Genomic DNA, 25,318 nt, shown 5'->3' with positions numbered 1-25,318 from the left:
TGCATAGGTAAAAACAAAAAAAACAATAGTATTTGTTAACCAAAGACAACTATATACAGCAAAAAAACCCAAAATCCAAAACAGTAAAATGGTGTCCACAATAAAAAAAAACACCAAAAATACCTACATGAATTGTGTTGCTGTTCTGACTGGAGCGCGACCTGCGGCGGGATGTGATTCCAATATTTTCACCTTTTAACAATGAGTATACAACATCATCTAGAAAGGTCATCTGAACCATAGAAGGATCAACATTCTGTGGCTCTAGAACCTGGTATAAAAACAAACAACATTTTGCTCATTATTTTGATTACAAAGAATAAAAAAAGAAAAGCAATATAAGGAAAGTGTCACAAAACGAGAACAATATCAAAACAACAAACAGACTTGGATGATTAAAGAAATTTGGAACAAAGAAATCAAGTGCAAAAGCCCATGGCAATAAGATTTCTTATTTCATGTGACAGAAGAAGGCTGCGGTGACCAACGGCTTAAATACTGCCCCAAGCCAGCCAGAAATGCTGCGATTTATTGTACAAAATGCAGTATTCTGGAAGCTTTAGCAATATGTCCCTGTAAGGGGAATCTTTCATTACTATTGCAACCCCCAATTTTATGAGCACTAGATTCTTTAAAGCTGAAGTTAATTTGTTTTTTATTTTGCTTCTATAGTTCTGCCTTTTCCCCTCATTAACACATTGTTTTAAAAAAATAAATCCCTTCCTTCCAAGCTAATATAAGTGTGTTGGGGTAGGGGGGTTGAGCATTTTACACAGCTTTCAAAAAAAAAAAAAAAACCTGCCTTGGGACTCCTCTAAAGAACCATCAGCTTTAGCCTTGATGCTAATTTGAAAGAGTGGACATTCCTAGGAAGGTTTGTAGATGCTTGTAGGATGCCCTAAGTATAGCTCACATGCAAAGTTTAATTCCAAGTCAGATCAAGCTGATGTAGCTGTGCAAATCCAGGGTGCTTCCATTCTAAGAAGTACTTCTACGAAGATGGTAAGCATAACCCCTATTTAATGTACAGCGCTGCATAATATATTGGCGCTATCTAAATCCTTTTTAATATTATTAATATTATTATCGTTGCAATCATTGTTTCTACTATTGATGATCTTACTAGGGTTGGATAAAGCAAGCAATCAATATTTTAGTTCTCAATAACTTTGTTCTCAGCACAGATCCTTATTCATGAATTAATGACTCATATTTATAATGAGGAATCAGAAACCACAAGTTCATCTTACAGAAAACAACCTCTCTTTCCCCAACCAAGGACAGAGCTCAGAACTCCCATCATCTGACTCTGCTGGCATCACTCCTGATACTTTATGCCGATCCATTACACCATTACACATTCAGCATTAAGCATGATGGGATTAAAATAGTAATCACCGATTACCAGCCTTCAAAAAGAATGTATAACATTTCTCATGTATGAAACTTTGGAAGGAAGGCAAACAGATGACTTTAGTTCTCTCCAACAGCCATCAACATGAAAGCCGTAGTCATAATGTTGGTAATGTGGACTATGCTGCTAGTTTATGCTCTAATTTGATTTTTCTATAGGTATAGTTCACACTGGTATATGTACAGCATTAAAGGAAACAAGTTATAAATTATAATATTAACTGCAATTTCTGACCAGTTGTATAGGTGCATATTGCAAGCCTGTGATCCTTATCCACTGCAGCATTACTGAGCAAGTCACTGGACCAGAGAAAGCACGCAGGACAGATGATGAGACACTTCACTGGTTACAAAATTGTTTCTGGGTCAGTGAATCACTAAGTGGTAAAGTGAGGATAAGTTTGTCCTGCATTTCTAACATTCCTCAGTCCATCCAGTCATTGAGAAACTACAAGAGTCAACAAGGTGGGACAAGTAGTATCTCAACAGGTTCTGAAAAGTCATTATATCATTATATTTTAATAATTAAGTGCCAACATATTACACAGTGCTGTGCAATAAATACACCAAACTCAATGACATCTCCACAATGAATCATTTATTTGTGCAGCAACCATGAATAAGACAGATTCATCAACTCACCTGGTCATTCATAACAATCATAGTGCGGGTGAAAAGGTCATGGTGAGTTATTATACCAGTGAACCACTGGGTGGCAGAATCTTGTCTGTACACCCTCACTCGATAGCCGTTTAAGGAATAAGGACCTATGAAAAGAACAATGACACATTTAGATACTCGGAAATCCATTGCAGGTCGCTTGATCCCCTGCCAGCTATTACTTCATACAGCGCATTGGTTCCAGATACCAAGATACTTGGAGCGGTCACGCAAACAAATACTCAGTCATAGAGTTTCATATGTTTATTGTGTCGCCTTGAAATAAATATCGTTTACCATTACCATTTCCAGAACAGTACTTTATTCACACTGCCATATATTCTAGAATATTTTATATTACACGGCGTGAGTTATGATTGGCTAGCATAGGCTCTTTGTATATGATGCAAATGACAGCAAGAGCCAAAAAGCAAACAATAATTTTCATATTTTCTGCAGACATTTCATTATTTTAAAATTAATTTTCTTATCAAAGTAAGATATTGGCTTGTAAAGTTTTATTTATATGTACACTGGGGCAGTCTTTTTTGCTTATTACATTTCTCTTTCCTGCTAATTTTCTTTCAAATATCGACAATGCATCTAGGTACCATCATAGACAAGGCTATAAGAGAAACAATGGAGCCTTTTTCATATACAGAATACCCTTACCTACCTATATTTCCACCCATGGAACCCTCATTAACATGCAACATATTGCCCATCATAAAGGCGGCTCAATAAATTTTAGTAACCTGCAGAAATTTGCCAGCTCACACAAGAGATTATTATATAGCTCCAAATGGTGGCATGTATTTTAGTGCAAGGTTCTGTGTCATTTATTGAAAAGCCAGAAAGGAAAGAAAGGAAGACTTAGAGCACATTTCGTGTCTACATAAGTTTGCCAATAACTGCACATTTAAGCATTTTCCTTGTCAGCCGCATTCATTTATCTGGTTTTCTGCTCAACATGCAACCGACTTGTAATGAAACCCTGCATGACCTTATGCAGCACATCCGCCAGATCCAGTGTAGATAATACTACAAAGTAAAGTAAAGTGGTGCTCTGATATACATTTTCTCAATATCAGGCTGTGGTATCTGCACATATATTTCAGAAAGATATCACAGACCTGACACATTCTAAAGACTCTTTAGGACACACAAGCAATATGTGCATACCTCACACGGGAAGCCCCCAGGTTTAACTTCCCTATTTGATAAAACCATACATCCGCAGTGCAACAAATAATTAAGTTCAGTAGTACATGTCAAAGTCTTTTTTGATTTCTAAATTAAAAAAATCTATGATTTAATATTAGACATTTAAAAAGAGTGAGGAACATGCAGATAAAAGTATTGCCTTTTCAACACTTTCCACACACCAGAGCTGAAACAAAAGCTTTCATACCGAATGGGACTTCCAAGATTTATCAAAGCAGAATGCCACCAGCTCTTTACAACAATCCCTAGAAGCCTACAATAGGAAAATAAATAGATGGCCAGCAAGGAGATCTATAGACAAGTTTATAGGGAGCATTCAATGGCAGTACGTTAGTTATACTGCATGCATGAACCCTCTAAGTTCCACTTTCCAGGTCAGGCCATGATTAATGTTAGAATGGAAATCCCCTTCAAGGGATTGCTCAATGTATTTCCCCTTCCTGCAGCTCCAAGGTTTGTTCAACCAACTGCTAGTATAAACCACACAAACATGTGAGCATTATCCGGCATAAATGGTTTGACTTCTGTGTATGCACAAAGGAAGAAGGGTGCTGTAGGAGGTGGAGGACACAGCTTTCTACATTCGCAGGGGATTTCTATTGAAACTGAATGTCTGCTTGAATTCCCCTCTAGACAATGCAGACATGATACAAAGACATATGACTAGTTTCTATACATAAAATATAAAAGCACCAGCGGACTATATATTACAGCAAACTAAATGTGCAAAGTGTTTGTCACTGAGGGCTAAAAATACACAAACTCTGGCCAATTTCTAATGCACAGGTCAGTTGATAGCTATACAAGATGCAAGCCAAATCGTTTTTACAAACAAGGACATTTGTATATATTACCAGTCAGCTTGTTAGACTGAATGATTCTAATGTCCTAACTGAACATCTGGCTCAAATTAAACACAAAGCAAGTTACTGCATAAATAAAAAAGTCAATATACATCTGTGCAGCAAAGCAAGGCAAAAAAACCTGCAATGTGTTCAATGATCATACGCTTGCTTAAACAAGATTTAAAACGAACGCCAGATAAAGCTGGCCATGAGCTTTTGAAAGGAAAGCCGGGCAAATCAGAAAAATGATTTTAACCCAACCTCACCACATCTATTAAAGATGGCTGAGCGGAATTTTATTTGTCTCCGTATCTCCACAGAAAATCATTCAGGGCCATGGGCATGTAAAAAAAAAATCTAACTGCCTGGCTGTCTTGCAGGCCATAATACTATTTGATTCACTGAGTTAAGACAAGGTCAAGATGCCTTACTTTACCTACTAAATGCATTGTAAATATTGAACCAGAGACAGACAGGAAACTAGTATGTTTTAAAACATAGAAGAGACAAGCTCCAACACGGACATCTAGAGCAAGGGCAATAACTAAATGCAAAACTGTCAAGGAGGCAACTTTAGATGGGTATGCTTAAAACCTAGGCATTGCCTGATGACTATCTAAATGTCTATGCCACCCCTAGATTCCAGGATGTTTCTGGGGGGTCCAGCTATGTACAACCAAATAGAACTTTGGAAATAATTTCATTTTTCCACAAACTATACATTTCATACAAACATGCCTCAATCCAAAAGTAATCCTATGTTGCCCTGCACACAAAGTTCTGTTTTCCTCATGACCCGTTGCACAGAAAAGCCCTATTTCCTCCATTAGGCACTGTGCCCAATATCCTGCCCTGGCAGGTAGCTTAGCAACCCAATGAGGGGCTGTGTTTCTCATTTAGAAGAATTATTAGAAGAAGAACCCTGCAAGTCTATATCTGCTGGAAAGGACCATCTGATCAGAGGTCTACTGCTTAATTAGGGTGAGATGATGAGAAGGCCTTTACTAAGGTTTAGCTCTAATTTAAATCCACTTATTAATAAACGTTTACTACAGGATGCCAATGCTTTGCTGGACACAGCAGACATCTGGTAAAAGTAATTTTGGTGTGCACAAGACGATGTTGTATTTGGGTGGTCTCAGGGAACAACATATGCTTCATGTCTTCACCTAAATCCTGCATCCTCTGTGTTGGAATAGAGCCTGGCATTAGGAATATCCATACCTTAGAGAAACTGAAAACTGTACATACACTACCATGAATATTTTTGTTTACAACTTGTGTTTTCAGTTTAGTTGCTCATTAACACCTGTGAAAAAATGTACAGCAAAATGTCCTAGATTTGGCGGAACCAATGAGTCTGAAAACTGTATATTACACTCTTATGAATATACATCACATTAGACGATCAAAAACTAAGCAGATTTCTTGTTCTTATCCTAAATACCAGTAAACTAATTATTCTCCTATGAACTCAAATCCTCGCAAAAAGAACCTTACAAGGGTTCAGAAAATTCTTCATTTTTTTTAGCAACTGAAATCTAAGTGCATAAAACACTAGTTGCATTTTAGGGAAATGTCTAATTGGTACTTTAAACGCTCTAAAATGGTAGCATTAAGTTTAAAACACAGGAAATGCACAATAATTGTCTTACATTATGGAACAAAAAAAATACATGAACTACAGCCACTTACCTTGCATAAAAATCTCCTGAACTTTGTGTTCTTTAACCCAGGCTTTCACCTCTTCGTGAAGCTGGGGGTTGTCCCTGAGAACTGGGTTTAGACTGTCTACTTCGTCCTATAAATACAAGAAAATACACTATATTAGTATCAAAGTAGCTTCCAAGTGTACACAAATGCAAGAATAAATAGAACATCTAGAATTAGGCAAGGAATCCTTCCTCAAATTCAGTCATACAAGCACTGAAATCAGACAGTAGACATCAGGCTGGCATAGAAAGGAAAATGTATTTATTTTTAGTGGGGGGCTTCTGATGTCATCTTCTGTATTTAGAACAGTGGCTAGACATGCCATGAAACTAGAATGAATATGGATTATGGAACCAGAACAAAGTTCTATGAGGTTCCAAGTAGACTCCCAAGTTTGCAAAGAGGGAAAATGCAAAAATAAATCAAAATATCTAAGTTACCCATAGCAAGCATACTCACACTATTACTGTCCTGGTGCAGGATAGAAGATTAATGAATATAATATGGCTTAGGTTTTCCATACAATTGTAGAAGGCCTATGGTCTGTTTATTTAAATGTGTCAAGGTGTAGGATCATGGCCAATTATTTTTTTAAAGGGTGATCAGTCAGTGATTTGTAAATGGAGGGGTTAGCTTAGAACAATTGGCACAGCTTCTTTCTTTTGTAGTAATATAAATATACATATTTTATACAGCAATTCTATTGTTCTTTGGTAGACTTTGTTAATATGTATTTGTATACCACTAAAATATTGCACAGCATTTAGTCATAGTAAAGTCCCTTTACAATCCTTCAGAGTTGCTCACAATCAAAATGACCTAAGCATAGTCTAATGTCCCTAACATTAAACAAGATTTGTCAGAAGAAACCTGAGTGTCTAGAGAAAGCCACAAACAAACCGGGAAAACATACAACCTCCAACCAATATCCTGGATAACATTGAAATATGGGACCCTTGTGTTATAAAGCAACCACTTAGCCATCAAACTGCCTACTATGTGAATATTTTCACCAGTATTATGCTACCAAAATCAAGTACCTCCACCATGAGGTGAGGGGGTGTTGTCAGTATTAATCGTACCTATTGCTTCCTCTAAAGTGAAAAGGGTGGATTCTGATTGGTAGCTATGGATGACTTTACATCAATAATAAACCTCCTTGAAAAAAAAAAACAAAAAAACTGGTTCCACATGCAAACAGCCACAGTGTGATAGAAAACATATATTAATATATTCATAAGTAAATTCTAGCTGCTCGGTAATATAAAACAATGCATAATTTAATATGCATATCACTCACATGGTCAGGGAATCAGCAAGTAAAGAGCTTTGGGCAACTCCATTTTTCTTTAAATACTAGCAGCAGTACATATTAAAAGCATTAACTGTACACACAAAAACCCTGGCCATGGTCCCCTCAATCAGATAAAGTTACCAGAAGGCTTTTGTTATCAATCTGACCCCTTAGCTTTCTACAGAGTTCAGCAAAAGTTTTTTGAGATTCGATTACACATAAAGGTTGGAGCAAAAACAAAACTTGGTGCCTGTTGTGTCGCCGTCAGGAAGGTGACTGTTGGCAAGTGACAGCACTAAAAAAAAAGGCAAGACCTTAAGCCCATACTGTATGACTACTAATGAAATAAAAGAAATGCTTATGTAAAAAGAATCAGAAAAAACATCAGCAGATATATGACTGAAAGCTTGAGGAAGTTATAAGGATAGATAGTATTGCTATAAAACCACACAATGGCGGGCAATACTTGCAAAAACTGGCAGCTGACTTCCTATCCAGACAACTGTCATTTTGCTACTACTCCTTTGTTGAAAGGGCTGCAAAGCTACCTTACATAAAAAAAGGTTTGTTCTGGAGGAACCCTGTTTGACAATGGCTGGTGTAAAAACAATGTTCTCCAAACTTATTGGGCTATAACCCATAAGGGGAGCAAGGAAAGAAACATACCAGTTGCATGTTGCCACAGACCGGGCAAGTCCTGGGGTGCTCTGTACAGAAAGGAAACTGCTAAACTTCCCCATAGGCCTGCACCCTTTCCTGCTGATACAACTTGCTATTGGAAGGCCATCACAATGATGGCCCTTTAGTAAAACACATCTGGCCAAGTATGGGCACCCAAGAAGATGATTTTCAAAAATCTAATAAACTAGGGGCTCCTAAATTTAGGTTTCTAGTTAGATTTTCTTGGTTCTAAAACATGCATTTTTTGTATCCAGGTATCAAAAATACAAAAAAGTCAAACTTTCAGATTTGCACAGATTAACATATTTTAGTCCAATTAGAAAACATTTCCCTACTGCAAACAATATTTATCTGGCTGTCCTGTGGATTCAGCAATCGTTTGTGTATTAAGAATGTACTAAACGAAGGTTTACAACAAAAAGAAGTAAAAGAAAGTCCCTGAACAAGAACGCAGAAAAAACATACATATCAAATATTGTTCATTATGCGGAGCACGAATATTTGTTTTTAACATATCCATTTACAGCTGCCGTGCCACCTGCCTTTTGATTCTGAGAACACTGTCCTATCATAAAGGGACTCACTACAATGGGTGCCTATTCCTTGAACAGGACTGCTTTGTCTAACAAGCCTGGCATTTCCAAGTGAGCAGAGTACTTGTAATGTTCCGCTGCCAGCTTAATTCATTCATTCAACACTTAGGAGACACTGCTTATTTAGAAGGCTGTCTGGGGAAAGTGGGGAGCATGCAAACTGCAAGCGAGCATAATTAAATATTAAAAAGTGTGAAAAACACCTGCAACACATTTCAGCAACACCATACACTATATTATAGTTTCTTCCCATCATATTATGGAAACTGTTTGCCCTATATTACTGTCTAATGATGCACTTTAAAAGGAAAACCACATTTTTTTTAATTAGGATGCATATGAAAAATCAGCTTATTGTGAGTTTATGATTTGAAATTACCTTTTTCTATGGATAGTTTGTCCTCCTACTCAGAGACAAAAATATAAAGTTTATGCTCAACCTTTTAAACCCAGAAGAACCCTTAAAATAATACAATCTCATGTTATAGTGGTCAGTTAGAAGAATGTTCTCCTTACAACAAAAGTCTGAATGCTACTCAGCAAAATTATCTCTGGAGCCAAGCTGTTGCTTTTAAAGGCAGCTTTGGCAAAAGAACAGGAGCCAGAAAATAGTAAGAAAATAATCAAACATAAAAAAACTATGACATGCTTTGTCTTGAACTTGTTTTTGTTTGGCCACCAAGAGCAACAAGACCTGGTACCTCTGGGTAAAGGTGAGCAAATGACAGCACTGAACTTTGTTAGTTGCCCGGTCAGGCAGCCAGCGCCATGGTATATATCCAGGAAGAGAGTCCCCAGCCCTTCGTAAAGGTTGTATACAGGTAGTCCAGCATGGTCAAAACACAGATTTACTTTAATGAATAGGGAAAACAAATATCTCATCTGCCTTATGGTTTGGCTAAGAATCATGCAGCAGTAATCTAAATGCTAAAGTAGCTATAATCACTGAAAAGCTTGTGCTCACCAGTATAATCATACACTCCTACCTTCATAGGAGCTTCTTCTGATGTCACAGATGTACCGCTATCATTGAAAACTCTGTCACATATCAACAACGTAGGTGTTTCTGAATTAACAGATGCAGCTATTTGCAGAGCAGGTGGAGTGGGCAGCCGTGGAAAGTGGAGTAAAATGCACCCACGCCATGTACTCATCCCTGAAGTACATTATTTCCCCTGTGTGCACTCAGAACCTCTCAGTTGTCTCTCTCATGTCACCACCGAAACACTCCACAATAACACCATCATTCGTATAAGTCTGAAAAAAGGTAACAGACAAATCCGGAAACAGAAGGTTTTTGGTTTTTTTGCTTCATCGATAAGATGGAGAAGTCTGACCGGCCATAAAGAATTGTTGCCAGGAACCAAAGCAGACTACAAGGAGCACTGATGACAAGAAGGCAGATGGGTTCTCTGAAACAACATATGTCCACAAGTTTCATGCTGTGGAGACAGTCTTTCTATTAGTGAGTCATAAGATATATTTCTCCCACAGCAACAGCACGGGTTGTAAAACATGTGATTGTTAGTTCCACTACAGCCTCGTGAAAAGTCGGCTGCTCTACCAACCATCATAGATTTGTTAACCGGAGGAGTGGGGTGGGATTTGCTAATAGGGTCGCCAAGAACGCTGAAATCACAAATCATCTCTCAATGCTGCAACTGTTCTTGTTCCTTATGCCAAAAGATACAGAGATCTTGTCACCAACTCAAACTATAAATAAAATACTCACTAGCAGCATTTTATAAACAATTGTTTTATTCACATCTATTTACTTCTACTAAAGCAGAGATTTCTCTTTTCCTTTACATCACAGCCATATCCTTTTAGGTGTGTATAAAATTACTACATGTGCTGTCCCAGCTTGTCCTCTTCACTGCTTACCAGGACTGGTATTATTATTAATATTATTATTACTATTATTATTATTATTATTATTATTAATAAACAGGATTTATATAGCTCCAACATATTACGCAGCGCTGTACACTAAATAGGGGTTGCAAATGACAGACTAATACAGACAGTGATACAGGAGGAGAGGACCCTGCCCTGAAGAGCTTACAATCTAGTAGGTGGGTATTATTAAAAGACCAAAAGAAGGTGAATAGGAGAGGTGAATAGTTTTACACACATTATTAAAGAGCAACCTGCCGCACTGGTGGACCTTTGAGGACAGGAGTATGAAAGCTGGCAATCATATTCGTAGAATCAATAGGGAATAGAGTTTGCACCAGAACAAAAACACTTTACCCAACCCTTGAAAATATTAGTAAGAAAATGAGATGGTGATCTGAGAACTAGTAAGAGAGCTCCAGATGACTGCATACAATGCCAATCGGTAACGCAATAGTCATTTAAAATGCATAAACCTATCCACAGTTCATGTTCAAGTCAAGATGACCTATTTAACATATACTATTTCTCTACACTGACATTGTCAAATAAAGGCACAAAACCCTTCTCAGCAGTATCTGTCCTATCCTACAGATCAACTTGAGTTTAGAAAGTGGCCCATAATAAGAATATTTTAGCTTTCCCACCAATAATCACTAATAGGCCAGCGAAAAACACTGCACAGCAACACATAAAGATGTGTCTTTACCATGAGTGACCATACAACGCTCAGACAATAGAATGAAAGAGGTCAAAGGCATGGCCAGTATGCTTATTTTGGGGCCAGAATTAAAAATTCATGAATTGATCTTTCCTCTAGCAGTGCTATGTTGCATGGCAAGTGGATCTACTATGGACAGCATCTATCATCCAATGTTTGTTGGGTCATATATACAGAACAGCATATTAGATAGAATAGATTGGGTCTTTACAAAGTGAAACATGTAAACAGAAATGTGCTGAGTCCAAATAACTGCTTTTCCTAGTCATTTCTGCTGGTAAAAAAAAAGATCTGAAACTAGGAAAAAAGTAGCTAAAATATAGTCTAAATGGATTGTATGTATGTATGTATGTATGTATGTGGTATAGCGTATTATTATCCTAGCATTCCACCAAAATGACTCCTTGGATTATTTGCCAGGAGATTCACACCAATTTGTATGACTTTTGGCAGTAAAGAGGACTCTTATTTAAGGTCAGCTGAAGGTCTGGCAATCATCAAATAACATACAACTGTTCTGGCACTTCCTGTGCTTTGGAGTGCAGAACTTTGACTTCTCTCCTGATGAACTCTGCTAACCTTGTACAAACAAACACTGTGTAGGTGTGTTAACCCTGATTGCTGCAGGAAAGATAATCAGAAACCCCACAAAGTAATTGCATGGTAAACTGTCTCTGAATCCAGTTGTCTGAACTCTGGAAAAAATGGGCTTTAAGTCTTGTAATGTTTTACTGAACTGCTATCCTCCCCCCCCCCAACATATACTTACCCCGGAGGTCAATTCACTATAATGTAAGAGTTACATAAACATTGCCAACCACCTCCCGATTTCTCTCAATATGTATTATGTTCATATGTATTTTTATCACTTTTAAGTGCAATTATTATTCTTTATTGAAATAATCAACAAACACAAGTCTTGATTTTGCAGTACCTGATATTATATCTGTCTAAACCTTTTTTTCCCATTTCCCTAATGGCTCCATATTCTACTTTCCTCAAAATACCTCATACAGAACCACACACTTAATGCCACTTAGTAAGTAGAGCTATTTTAAGTGATAAGCGATGATCATTTGCGTGAATTGATTTTTATCAACAAAATCAATATTTATCTATTATATATCATGCATGCAATACAGCCTCATTGCAATCAATAGCAATAATGAGCAAATAATGTGAGGCTATGAAAATATCAAGGGCAATAGGCTTTAATGACCTAGCCCTCATCAGAAATCCCAGCATAAAATACTGTTTGATATGCTTTCTTTAGCTTTAAGAGCCAACCCCACAGAGGAATTTTCATATATAGGGAGATTGCAGATGTCTATTTATGATGGGAGGTTTAGCTCTTCTGCAAAATGAATCACTTTATCTTTTAAATTGCACATTACCTGAAATGGCACTAGGTGTTTTGTGAAGCTCAGCTATCTGTGACCTGAATTACTGGATGTTATTGTCGGTCATGTAGTTGTTCATTAATGTGTCACATGAAACCTGAACATAATGCGCTGTGTAGAAGGTCAAAGGCGTACTAGCAATATGGTCTGGGTGTGTGCTCCGTTCAGCTGGGTGTACACACAGTGCTTTAATTATGAAGCCTCAGGTAGTTTCCTCTTTTTAGACAGGAAGCGTAGCCCTAACCGTATTCAGCTAATAAAACAAGCCTATAACAAGCACGCTCACGTCACAATTGGCTGTGGCTTTAGTGGTTAGCAAAACCTGAGGGTGCCCTGCATTCTGCACATAACAGGCTGAGCTAGCACAATGAACAGAAAACAATAGAGGGAACTAAATGACTGCAGAAAACACATTCTGCACTAAGTCCTGAGAATATAAATGGCAACAGGAATTTCAACTGCTGAACAAATACAAATGTGAAATGCCTAAAAACAAAAGCTACATCCATGGCAAATCACAAATTCCTGATTGCTATACAACATCCTACATGGAGCTGTCATCCAAAGTGATAGGTGAACACATATAATATTCAATAAGAAGCACATTTAATATAAGGTGATGTAGCAAAATAAAATATTAAAATCTCATATAAGCTTTTGCTGTGTTAACGGAACTTCCTAATGCCAATATAATATAAAATCTGCAGTCTTTCCTTAAATAAAACATGGCGATCCTGCAATGATATTGCTTGTTTAAACCCTTCTTTTTTGGGGGGGGGGATAACAATATGCTGTCCGGGTCTCTCAGCCATGCTCTTACATTGGCACTGTTAAAAACTCTCCAAGTGGAGCCGACAAGCAGCATTCAACACACATTACATCGGCATGGTCTTGCTGGTGTTACTATCAGCCACCCCCTACAAAGCAATGTCAAGAAGTCTGTATGCAGAAAGGTTATGGCTACAAAAAGGCTTCAGGAGTATAAGAGCACCGAGATGCAACACAGGACAATATATATATTTTGTTGTTGTTCATGATACACAGTGGTTTAGAAATCTAAATGTCATTCAGCTATGGTTTACATCTACTTTACAGTAAAACTATAAGGAGAACGTGGGAGCTGTCATTGCAGAATGGTTTTGAAGGGTGCAGTGTCTGGAGGTTGGTTTCCTCATCTAGATTTTTCTACCTTTCAAGTCATAGACTTGACCATTTTATTAATTTATCACTGACCCAAAGTAAGGATCTGTGATGGCCCTGTACATTTTGCAGTTACTGGTATAGGATTATTAGGTCCCTATGATTCTAACAGCTGCAAGTAAACTGAATAAAAAGAAGTAGTGACAGTTTAACCCATTCTCTCCAGCATGTTAAGGGTGAGTGTACAAACCAAAAATGACTTTGTTCCGATGATGCAACATGATCTTCCACAAGTCTAATTGTATGCAATGTGGGCTGCCACTTAACATGTATGTGGTGGAAGCTGTGAGCACAAACACAGCACTGTTAAGGTTGCAGAGTCCTAGACTGTTAGCTTTTCGTTTACCGTTAAAAGTGGTAAAAGGTTTAATTTTACCAGGTTATCTTACTACAATGACACGCAGCTTTTGCATTAGACTGGAGTTCTAATTTAGGTATTCAATGTGGAAGCAGAAGTGGCTGTATACCAAGGGTCACAAAGCTAACCCAATGGTAAATAACATTCTAGGTCCATTCGATTATTTAGGCTGCAATAAATAAACACCTGTTGCAAAAACAAAGACCTCCAGGACATTGCACAACCATGAAAAGATCTCAGTTTGATAAAGCACTCTGATCTATGGCCTTTGTATTTTCACCGACATAGTTACAATGTGAACTTACAACACAGCAATCATTTATGGCTTCTGCAGCTTATTTTGACTGCTAGCGATATGGCTTTGCACAGAAAATAAAGGGCAATAAAACAAAGAGAAATTAATCTAACATTCCACTGAGCACAGACCATGAAATTTCAGCCAGAATGATTCTAGCAACTGTAAAGGATTGCAGCAGTAGTTAATCGGCCATATACACAGAGAAAGCTTTGTGAATATCAACACAACAGCAGGTGTACTGTAAGCCTTCCCAACAAACTGATGGGCTCAAACAGCTGTGAAGGCTTCACTGAACCTGTTACTCGCTCAACTGTCAGAGAGAGTATTTTTAACGTATGTTCAACTATGAGACAAGCTAACATAATATGTAACATATGCCGTCTTAACAGTGATGACAGACGACCAAAGCTGTTATCATAAAAGTAACACCTCACACGAAAAAGAACTTAAAACACATAAAAATTTACAGGCAAGTATTCAAAATTGGAGTCATGGATAAGCTTGTTTGACCAAAAATGAAAAGAATTGGAGTTTATGTGACTTTCAGCAGAACTCTAGCAGCTCTGGCAGTAGCCCAGAATTTCAGAGACCCGGGCAGCTTCTGCTTCAGCAAGAGGAGATGTTTAACAGAAATATACACACACTATTTAGACATTTTATTTATCTGTAAAAGCTTCTCATTAGACACCACCATCTTGTAATGTTAGAAGCCCCTGTGGATTTGGAGTAGTCACCTTAGCATCATTCTATTATGTTCACCTTCATTCCTTCCTAACCAGCTACATGAAATGTCCTGCAGAGAAAGGAGGAGGAAGGTGGAGCTGGTTTACCACAAAGAGATCCACTGGTAAACAACCTGCGGTTTGGGGACCCCAATCAGACCTTTATCGGGTCCCCATCGTGAGTCCCTACAGACAGTGATCATCATAGAGAGTATTCCAAGGTTGGATCACAAATGTAGAAGTATTGGTCTCTAGCAGTCTCATGTAACATGTCTCAGGTCTATGACAGTCATGTCTCCAACAATGTTGCAGGTTTTGCAAAGGAAATGACCAGCAGGCTAAGAAGCAGACTGCAAGCTGGAGAAAAATGGAAACTTTAAAATGCTGCAAGTAAACGTTGACAAAATTTAACCTTCTCATGTTTTTTCCCTGCAATTTTGTAATTTGGTGGCAGCTTTTTTTTTATGAAAGTTCGCAATTTAGATTACATTAAAAATCAGTAAGACATGCCAGTGATATCAAATCACAAAATATTTTGACTACAATAAAAAGACCTCGCTCATCACAGAAAACAAACAAACTATTTTTTCACTGGGTGAACTAAAGCCTGCAGTAAAATATGTGGATCAGTCACAACATTGTGCAACATTGCTAGGAATGGATGCAAAGCCTAAATAGGTCATGAGTCCATATGGCTGACTTTATGTACTGTACATATACATTTACACACTTTATTTTGTGTGTTTATACATAAAGTTATATTGTGAGTGTATATATATAAAGTTATATCTCTACAAACACGCCATATTCAAAGAACTTCATGGTTGGGTATGCAGTGAACTAATAATATTCATTGAAAACAACAGCTGCAGAATGAATCTGAAAGACATCTAGTCTATGGAATACTAAAGCAGACATCAGTAATAATATTATCATAGCAATGATGCTTCAGTTGGCTTCAAAACTAAACAAAAGGGCGGCTATTTTTTGGCTACAATTCAGGTAGTACAACAAATAAAAATGACGCTACCTTACCTGGCATACAGACAACTTCTTTCCCTGGGATGTGCTTAGGAATGTGTGTGTTAACACACTTTGCATTGCCAATTTCTCATTACTTAACTCTCTGGAAAATGCTGGCAGCCTGGCTGTCTTTGTGAGCCAATGGCTTCAATATGTTCTGACCCCACCAAGACTTCCTAATCTCCATACTTGCTGCAGGTCAATGACTTAAGTATGAAAGGTTTTCAAAGAATATCCTAAGATTTTCCACGTAATTATGTAAACCGGTTCTTTTAATACTATCTTCCTATTACAATGTCCATGCATTTGCTGTGTTTAAAATTTCAGTACATTGTATGGCAATTTGACCTGCATGAATAGGCCCTTAGTTCCTGCTTTGCACATCATCATGTAGCTCCCATCTGCCTGTGAAAGCCATTACTATCAGCATAGCAAACTGCTCATATTATGATAGTGGTTTTCATCTGAGGTTAAATTTGCAGTCCCTCCTCAAACACATTACAGTCTGCACAAATGCTCTAGACAACAAGATATATAAATGATTAGGAAATGCTAGATGGAGAGACTTCTAAATGCTCACACTGCAAAATATTTTTGCTTAGATCATCCACAGACAATATTTTTTTTTCAGGCGTTGAGAGGCTGTTGTATTTTGAGGTTGCATCAATTTGCGTGACAAGTCACAGAAGGCTTTTACGTGTTTACAGTACAGCTTTGTTTTTATTTTTTTGACAAAGGATGCCAGTAGATTAACCGGAACGCTCATTAACCAACTGGCACACAAGCAGTGGCATGCAATTATGTCCATCATTATCTGTTGCAGCTGTCAACAGTTCCAAAATCCAGTTTCATCTCCCAGTAAAAAACAAGCTTGAACAAGCTGATCTGAATATAAAAATGAAAAGTTGGCTTCTATTAAATCAACTGCGTTGAATTGGGTTTTTCAGCTAATGAAGTTGGCCAGTCAACTATACTAGAATTCCACCTACATTAGGCTATGTACACACGTGTAATGGTTCTCGTCTGATAATCGGCTCAGGGCTGATATCAGATGAAAATCTTGCGTGTGTACAGCGCTCGTCATCTATTGTTTGAACACTCGTCCTGGCGGATCCACGAACGATCATAATGTCAGTGAAGGGGAGAGAGAGAGCAGCAAGGTGCCACTCCGTTGTTCTTCCACTCACTTCTCCATAGAGCAGAACAATGATGTATGTACAGCCCTCGTTCATGCACCGTGTATTTGTTCGACATTGGAAAGGATCTTTGATGACAATTATTGCACTTGTGTACTTAGCCTAACTCAAAGAGCAGGTCTACAGAAAGAAATAGAGAGGCACTACCTAGAAAATCACTACACACAGCAGGGATTATGTTGCTAGGAATCATCCATAGATCCTGGTCTTTCCAGGTAAATACAAATTTGGACTCCCTGTTGGCCCAACCTAAAACCAGGTTATAAAAAGCTGTAGAATACCAAAATCCCAGCATTGTCATTATAAGTTACTGGTTCCATGGAGTTGATCTCTAGACACTATGGGTGTGATTAGCATTTCTTTCTAGTGGAGTACTGCCATGGCAATGTCAGATTTTACATATAGATGAGGCTACATATGAAACTGCATAGAGAATAGTTCGCAGCAGGGGTGAATTTATTCGTATTTGAGAAGAATACACTGACTTAATCTGGAGACAGCCACAGACAGAGGTAAACCTCTAAAAGCAGATGTGGTGCTCCTCTCCACCCAGCAATTATTTCCCCAGAGCCTTAAGTAATAAACCATGTACTGAAAAATGTGATCCTTTTCATTACAGAACAAATTCAAAATGATTCATTAAAAATCTAGAACTGTGGCAGACTTCTTTGGCTTGCACTTCACTACAATGCTTCCATAACACAACCATGAAAAGTAATATTTCTCGCTAATTGAAGCCATAGTGACAAGGCAACAATGCATTAGCACAACTGGAAGTCAGGGACAGAGCATTGCCACCCTAAATTCATGGCATGACAACTAGGAACTTTTAAAAATATTTTAAATGTCATTGAAATTTAAATAAAATATATACAGAATTTTAGCTTTTGGGTTCAAATATACTTTAAACACACTGCGTAATGGCCTAAAGTACAACTCTACGCTAGGAATATATTTGTAGCTGTAACGCTGAATATTTGTGTAAATGTTAGTGTCTTACACTTTAAGGTTGGAGAAAAGGTTGATAAAATGTTTTTTCTTCAGTCAGCCCTCCCCCCCGTAGTGCTTGTTCTAGGAACAAACAGTGCGAAGGGTACATAAATAAATGAATACCAACCAGTGTTTTATGAAACATGACTAGGGCTTGGGTGGAATTACTTGAAGTTCCCAGCAGATGCCTGGCCTGGAATCAGAATTCCGAGCACACACTTGGAACACAAATGCAGCTACTACACAGATCTATTCCAAATAATTACAACTGCTGGGGGAAGTTCTCACAAAGCCCTGCAGGAGAGAGAAAACAGGCTCCTTGGAAGCTCGGAAATACTTTTTTCTCTTTTTAATGATATATTCATCCTGGGCTGCTCCAAAATAACATTCTGGTATGCACAGTAATTTCGCAGCTTTTTTTTCTGTGATAGATGCTTATTACATAGTATGCTTAAACCAAGTTCAAGCTAAAAACCACATTGTTTTTTTAGGGTTTTACTTGTCGAGCTAATCATAGGAAAAGAAAAGGTAACCAAAAAAAAAGGAAAAAAAATATTTATATATTTATATTTTATTTTTTATACATATTTACTTTTAGGTTACGTACACGTCAGATGCTCGTCTCATAATCATCTCAGGGCTGATATCGGACAAGAATCTTTCGCGTGTAAGTAAAGCGCTCGTTGTTCTGTCGCTCGTCCTGGCGGATCCATTCGTAATGAAAGTGAAGGGGAGAGAGCGAAGCGGGGTGCCGCTCCATCGTTCTCCCTCTGCCCTCTCCATAGAGCAGAATGGCTCTGTATGTACAGCACTCGTTCATGCATCGTTCAGCCTTTTGTAGTTGGAAAGGATCATGAAAGATCCTTTCCAACGACAATTATTGCACGTGTGTACCCAGCCTTATGTATTTCTTTGCAATCATTTGCTTATTATCATTAAATGATAATACATTTTACTTCCCCATGAACACAAAATGGCAACTGCAGATGCAAGAAACTCTTATCATTTCATCTCCCTTTCACAGAAAGCTGTAGGGTCTGCTCTGTGCCTAGAACATTTCCCTTTGCAATCATCATTAGTAGGTCAGATAATCCAATATAATTGCAAGCAATAGTCAGTCTCAGAACTCCACTACCCATTTACAGCCTCAGCATTGGGTACGATTATCAGTCTGTTAATGGCCAACTGCCACAGATAAAAGCTTTATATCAATTCATTGGCTATGATCGGATTGGTTAAAGAACACATGCATATATGTAAGCACTTGCTTATCATGAATTTGCGTAGACCAACATATCTAAAAAATCAGAAGATTTTGGTTATTATTAAAAAAAGCAACATATTTAATAACAATGGACTATCTAATAAATGCACGAAGCACACACGTAACCATAACTCCATGGAAAATCTGTAATTTTCTGGCTTTTATGTGCCTTCCATGTCTAAGATAACCTCAACTGACAAATATATGGTTATACTTCCATGCACAAAAGGATGTTCTGTCCTATTCTAATCCATTAGCGAGGGAGAAGAATGATGCAGGGCTCAACGTTATGTTGCGGGGCCTCAAAAAAACCTTGGGTCTTGGGAAGTCGTCTCAGTGTATGGATATGTTTTGGGAAGTGCTGTGTTGACTGTACTGAGTAAACTGATAAAGACAAAACATTTCTGATGACTTCAGTCAATGTGTACAGAAAGTGAATGTTAATGATGCACTCCTTGCAAAAGAGACTGTTCTTTTAATGTGTGAATAGATAAGTTGCTACCACAATGCGGATGGGAAAACTTCGGGAATTACTGTAGGAGGTATAACTAGCAAAGAAAATGCCAACATAGGTATATACTCTATCACAATTTCTCTTTTTTTTACAGACAAGAAGCCAAAATGTAGGAAGCAAAGCTGAACAGCTATGAAAAGCTAAATGAAGTTCCGCCCACTCTTCCAGGGACTGTCATATGAGACTGGTCTCATTGAAACAGAAGACATCAATGCCACCAGCCTTTATCAACATAATGTGGCAGCACCTGCTATCAGTCTCGGGTATCATTCCACATGCCATCAGCAAGTCTGTGCCAGGCGGGTAGTATACAATGACGGCACACACTAGAGGACATAGCAAGCTTGCCTTAAAGAGCCAGATCTGGATATGTAGATGGAGAGAGTAGGGTGGGGATTGTTACAGGGTGATGCAATTAAACACTTATTGCTATCTGTGCCCAACAGACTTGCTGTGCTAAGTGAAAATGAACATGTATATATTGCTGTCAATACAGTCAGCAGAAAATCACAACCAAAATGTTAAAGCACAAACAAAAGAATAGCTGCGGGGTATCAAGACAATTATGTGGAATGTAATGAGTGTCTGCTACAAAGGAGTAGGATTTTCTGGTGTGCCTATAGGAACACCTCCCATTTACTTTAAGCTTTGCAATCATTTAGTTTTGCTTTGTTTTAAGAACGAAGAAATAAAAAAAGATTTTAGGAAAAAAGGTTTCACTTTTTGATATAGTTACTATAGATAGAATATATTTAAAAGACAAGTGCAAGTGCAGCTTTAATTATTGGGTGTACCAATCTCTACGCCTGCTATCTTTCTGCAGGAATCCCCCTCTCTAGACATACATGCTGTATATGTACCCAAAGCAAATGTGCATGTTTGTAACAAAATTATTTTATAGTAAAACTGTGCTGGTCTGCATTGACATGGGCAATCAGAAAATGCATGGGAGTGCGGCTTATTCATGCCAATGTTCGTTACTATGCCCACACACACAGAACACTGCAATCATCCAAAGGCTTCTCTGCCATCCACAAAGACATGAGAATTACTCCCAGCAGACTTAATGGGCCCACACATAATACCGCCAAGACACAAACATGATGACTAATGGAAAATGCAATAAGACAGGTGCTCGCTATGGTGCAAGATTATTCTGAGTATAATATAACCTTACACAATCAATAAATAAATCACAAGATGATCATCACTGCCATAACCCAAGTGTTCTTTGCCAAACTCAAATAATTGAGAAAAATTGAATGAAAAATTCATCACAAATAGGGCCAGTTTGGAAAATAAATAGAACTTTAAACATTTCTATAGTAGGAAAATGCCAATTTCTTGAATGATAAACATTTGGATATATAAAAAAATATTATTCCCTAAGATTGCTGGAGATGAAATAAAATGCAAAAAAAAAAAAAAAGCAAACATAGCAGTACAAGGAGCAAAGTGCATCAAACACTCAAATCTACCTTGTGCTGATTTGACTTCTGTAGTTTGAAGCATGTTGCAAAGTGTTAACATAGTTTTGCATTTAACATCCTTGCATAAATTAATAATTTTAAAAAACAACATGCCGAGTGTTGGTGTGCGGCTTTAAATTACAGAACCGCAGGTTCTAAATACCTAACCACCAACCCAGTTAAGCCAAAAACATTAACATCAGTTTAAAATCCAAGTCCAGTTTTGAAATTCACAGGGAAGGGTGAAAAAAGAAAGAAAAATGTCCTTGTGAAAGTCTTTCAATCAGCAGATCCCTGACCCCTGAGAAGAGGAGATCAATGCATTGCAAGGCAGGGAGAGGGAGGGGGATTTTTCTTTCATCGTCTGAATTCAGGTTCATGGTCATGTGTTACCAGCTGTGTCTGCCAAGTTCTTGTGCAGTCACATGCTATGTAAACTCACACTTTCACCCACTATATTTAGTGTCTTATCCAGTTTAAAAATTAACACATGCTTAGATGTGCAGGCTTGTGTCTCTTTCTACCGATGAGCGATTATCTACTTATCCTGCAGCCTCTGCTCTAAATCTTTCCAAGACTACCATTTTGCAACATCAATAGCTAAATAATGTTAGAAAAGGCACACTTGTATTATAAATTATATAATATATATATATATATATATATAAGGTATAACAAGGCTAAGAATTTCTGAAACTGTCAGATTCAAATAACACCTTCTTGCAATATGGTAACTGTATACACAGAACAGCCCCAGACTGACTCATTGCCTTTCCTAGAAGTCTGCACGGGTACATTCAAATTCCATCCAGCCCAGCCTATTTTGGCAAGATACAAAAGTTCATCCACATTTCTGCTCCGTATACCTGGCTATTTTTCTTTGCTGTCCTGGGTAACTGAAAGATAACTACAAGGTGTGATGGTAAGTAATAAAGCTAACATGTTGCTATATCTTTAAAAGATTATAAAACACTTTATCTTTAGATTAAATAGAGGTTCTGTGGCACAATTCACCCAAGTTACCTGTCCGAAGGCCAGACAACAGGGGTGACGACCTGTGCAGAGATTTGGGTGGCGGAGAATAGACTCTGGTCTCCAACACATATAATGCAGAGCTATTGCAGGTCAAGAGATTCCACAAAACCTGCCTACCTCGCTTAACGGCTATTGACAGCTTTAAAAAGAACGTTTTCACCATTCCACTTGCTCTAACCTATTTTCCAAACTACTAAGCAATGCTCCCAAATGAATTTAAACTTTAAATATTACTTATTTTTAAAAAGCCAGCACCAGCTTTTTAGACTTTTTAAAAAGTGTTCTTGCTCTACCAGTTGGAATTTACACTTCTGATCAGAGATTCTACGTTAGGGGAAAAAGAATTCTAACCAATGATGGTGGAACCACAACATTTATCAGTAAGACTTCTTTAGTGGTGTCCCCAAGATAGTAGGCAATTTCTAAATCAATGCATGAAGTTAACATCCCTCACTCAATATCAATGAAGTGACTTGGTGTTTTCTAATACATGTATGAATATTTCTTCTTTCTCACACACATGCATAGGAGGCCACATGGCTTTCCATAGGAAACAGATTATAGCCATCATTCTGACTGGTTGACATGGATGTAAGAAGACAGTTTTTATTCCTCTGCATTTCATAATTTCCACATACAGAATGGGATTTTCGTAAAAAAATGTCTAATATTTCCTGGCTCCTTGCACACCACACTTTAGTGAATGTACTGCTACCCGGTAAAGTAATAATAGAAATAAGTGGATCCTGGCCCTCAAAGACTAGAGCTGGACAGCCCTGATCTAATACCAGTTTTCAAAAATATGCCGGTCAAGTATTGTGGCTGAAACTGGAAAAATCTGAATGTGAATAATTAACCTTTGGCTTTCCCAGCAGACAACTTTCCAATGGTATGAAGGCGCTACAGCTAATGAACGCATAAAGGACTGTTGTATAACAGCTTGCCATTGTGCAGCTTCCATGTCTTATAACCACTTCACTCCCCTGTGGTAGGACTATAATTCACGGGTTATATAAATGACCCGGATCAATGGAATACGTATTAGATTACACAAGAGAAATCAAGCCAGATTCTTGGTATGTTACACAATTCATTTATACAACTTGAATTATGTGTACCAGAGAGCAAAAAGTGTGACCATGCCTAACAGCTATACACAGCTGTGTAAAAAACATGATAAACCCCAAACACACAAAATGTAATGCCTAAATGGGAAACAAATACCTTTCCTGTGGTTCCAAAAGTCTATTTTCCAATTACATGCATTACTATCACAGTAGCTTTGACCTACAAACGAGCCTATTATCAGAGAGAAGCGGGGGTGTGTTCCTAGCAGCTGACAAGCTGAACTTATAGATAGAGCATCAACGTCAACAGCGAGTTTGGGAAACCCCATCTCTTTGAACCTGATGGCCTTTTAAAAAAAGATTTCTAGGCAAAACACAACATTCAAAAATATGTTAAAGCAAGTCTGAAAAATATTGCAAACAGATATTTTAGGGCTTACGGGCTTCCCCTGTGTCTGACCAGTCTTTAAGGGTCTTCCTATATTATTTCTTCCTTGCCAATGCCAAGGGGAATTCCTAGGTAAAGGCACTAATTTAGTTTTCGGCAACCAAGCAATGACAACCCATTGGATTTGAATGGCATGGCACGAGCAAAGATGTACTTCCAGGCTTTTGTTTAATGGGCTCAACAGAAAGAGCAAGAACTAAAATAAATTACTAAGTGTACATATACATGCATTAGAGAAAAAATATTCACAATTTTGAAACTGAATTGGCTGCATTAACACAAAGTGTGTTGATGTATATTCATTATTATATGACTCCTCTAAGTTTATAAACCTGTAATAAAATTATATACATAACAATTTATAGAAACTTGATCACAAATATAGTTAAGGCTTAATCTGACCAGCAAAGGAAAACAGCCCTACATCCTACTGATTATTTTTAAATGATTCTCATTTCTAAGCATACCAAATCCATGGTAAACAAAACCACTATACAATTACAGTAGCACAATGCACACTGCTATGGTTTTGGCAATCACACACATATCTATGTTTGGCAATGTGTGGCTTGTGCAAGATTACCCTTTATGTACTAAGACAGGCATTCATGGAAGGGCATCTGTCAGCTTGCCAGAAACATAATGTGAACCCCAGGTGAGAACTGACCCACTGTGTTCATCTTTGAAGTGTGACCTTTCTCTTCGTCTTTTGCCAAATCTGACTGGGAAACAGGCAGGTGTGTTGCTAGCAGAGACTAATCCGAACACAGCAAAGAGCTCTGATCCGCGGGCAGTGCCAATGTACCTTGGCTCAGTCAAATACTTGTGGATACAAGGCCTTATAACAAAACATATTTCAAAAAGAATTGCTGGCAATGGCAATCTACTCATTGGAACAATGAAAACATCTAGCAATACCAGATGTACCAAGGCAAGCTTGAGGGAAGTTTCATCCATGTACATTCATATCATGACATAAATAGGAAAATTAAAATCCAGACAGTGCTTCAAGGCGCTTTAGAAGAAGTAGTAAAAGTGCCTCACTAAAGGTTATTCTCCCTCCCCTATTAAAGCTTCTCACTTCATTCTGTCTTTGTGCGATGGTGACATGAAATCTTCAGGCATAGATGAATCATCCACAGCACATACGTCACAATGCCTCCTCCTGTACAGTAACACTAGGTCTGGGAAAATGGCAAGAATAAAAATATAGTTACTAGGTAATTTCAGTCATTTGTCATGGAGACTGTCACTTCGTTGCCGGAGAAAATAATGCATGGCAATCCAAAAATCT

General features: G+C 37.9%; 1 protein-coding gene and 1 long non-coding RNA gene across 4 annotated transcripts in view; one reads left to right on the top strand and one right to left on the bottom strand.

Moving 5' to 3' along the window:
* Window positions 1–25,318, bottom strand: part of JMJD1C (jumonji domain containing 1C) — a 201,500-nt gene that overhangs the window by 31,739 nt on the left and 144,443 nt on the right. For all 3 annotated transcript variants that reach the window (XM_072423118.1, XM_072423119.1, XM_072423120.1), the window contains 3 exons: window positions 5,838–5,943; window positions 2,056–2,180; window positions 128–271 (listed from right to left, as the gene is read on the bottom strand). In XM_072423118.1, coding sequence (XP_072279219.1) covers window positions 128–271; window positions 2,056–2,180; window positions 5,838–5,943 — 375 coding nt within the window. The remainder of the gene's footprint in view (window positions 1–127; window positions 272–2,055; window positions 2,181–5,837; window positions 5,944–25,318) is intronic.
* Window positions 18,543–20,320, top strand: LOC140338817 (uncharacterized). The gene is made up of 3 exons (XR_011922330.1): window positions 18,543–18,619; window positions 18,826–18,894; window positions 20,100–20,320. It is a non-coding gene; the product is annotated as an uncharacterized lncRNA (long non-coding RNA).

The sequence above is a fragment of the Pyxicephalus adspersus genome, chromosome 10 (genome assembly GCF_032062135.1).
Source record: "Pyxicephalus adspersus chromosome 10, UCB_Pads_2.0, whole genome shotgun sequence".
NCBI lineage: Eukaryota > Metazoa > Chordata > Amphibia > Anura > Pyxicephalidae > Pyxicephalus > Pyxicephalus adspersus.
Note: the sequence above shows the minus strand (reverse complement) of the source record. Positions and strands in the feature narration are given on the sequence as shown.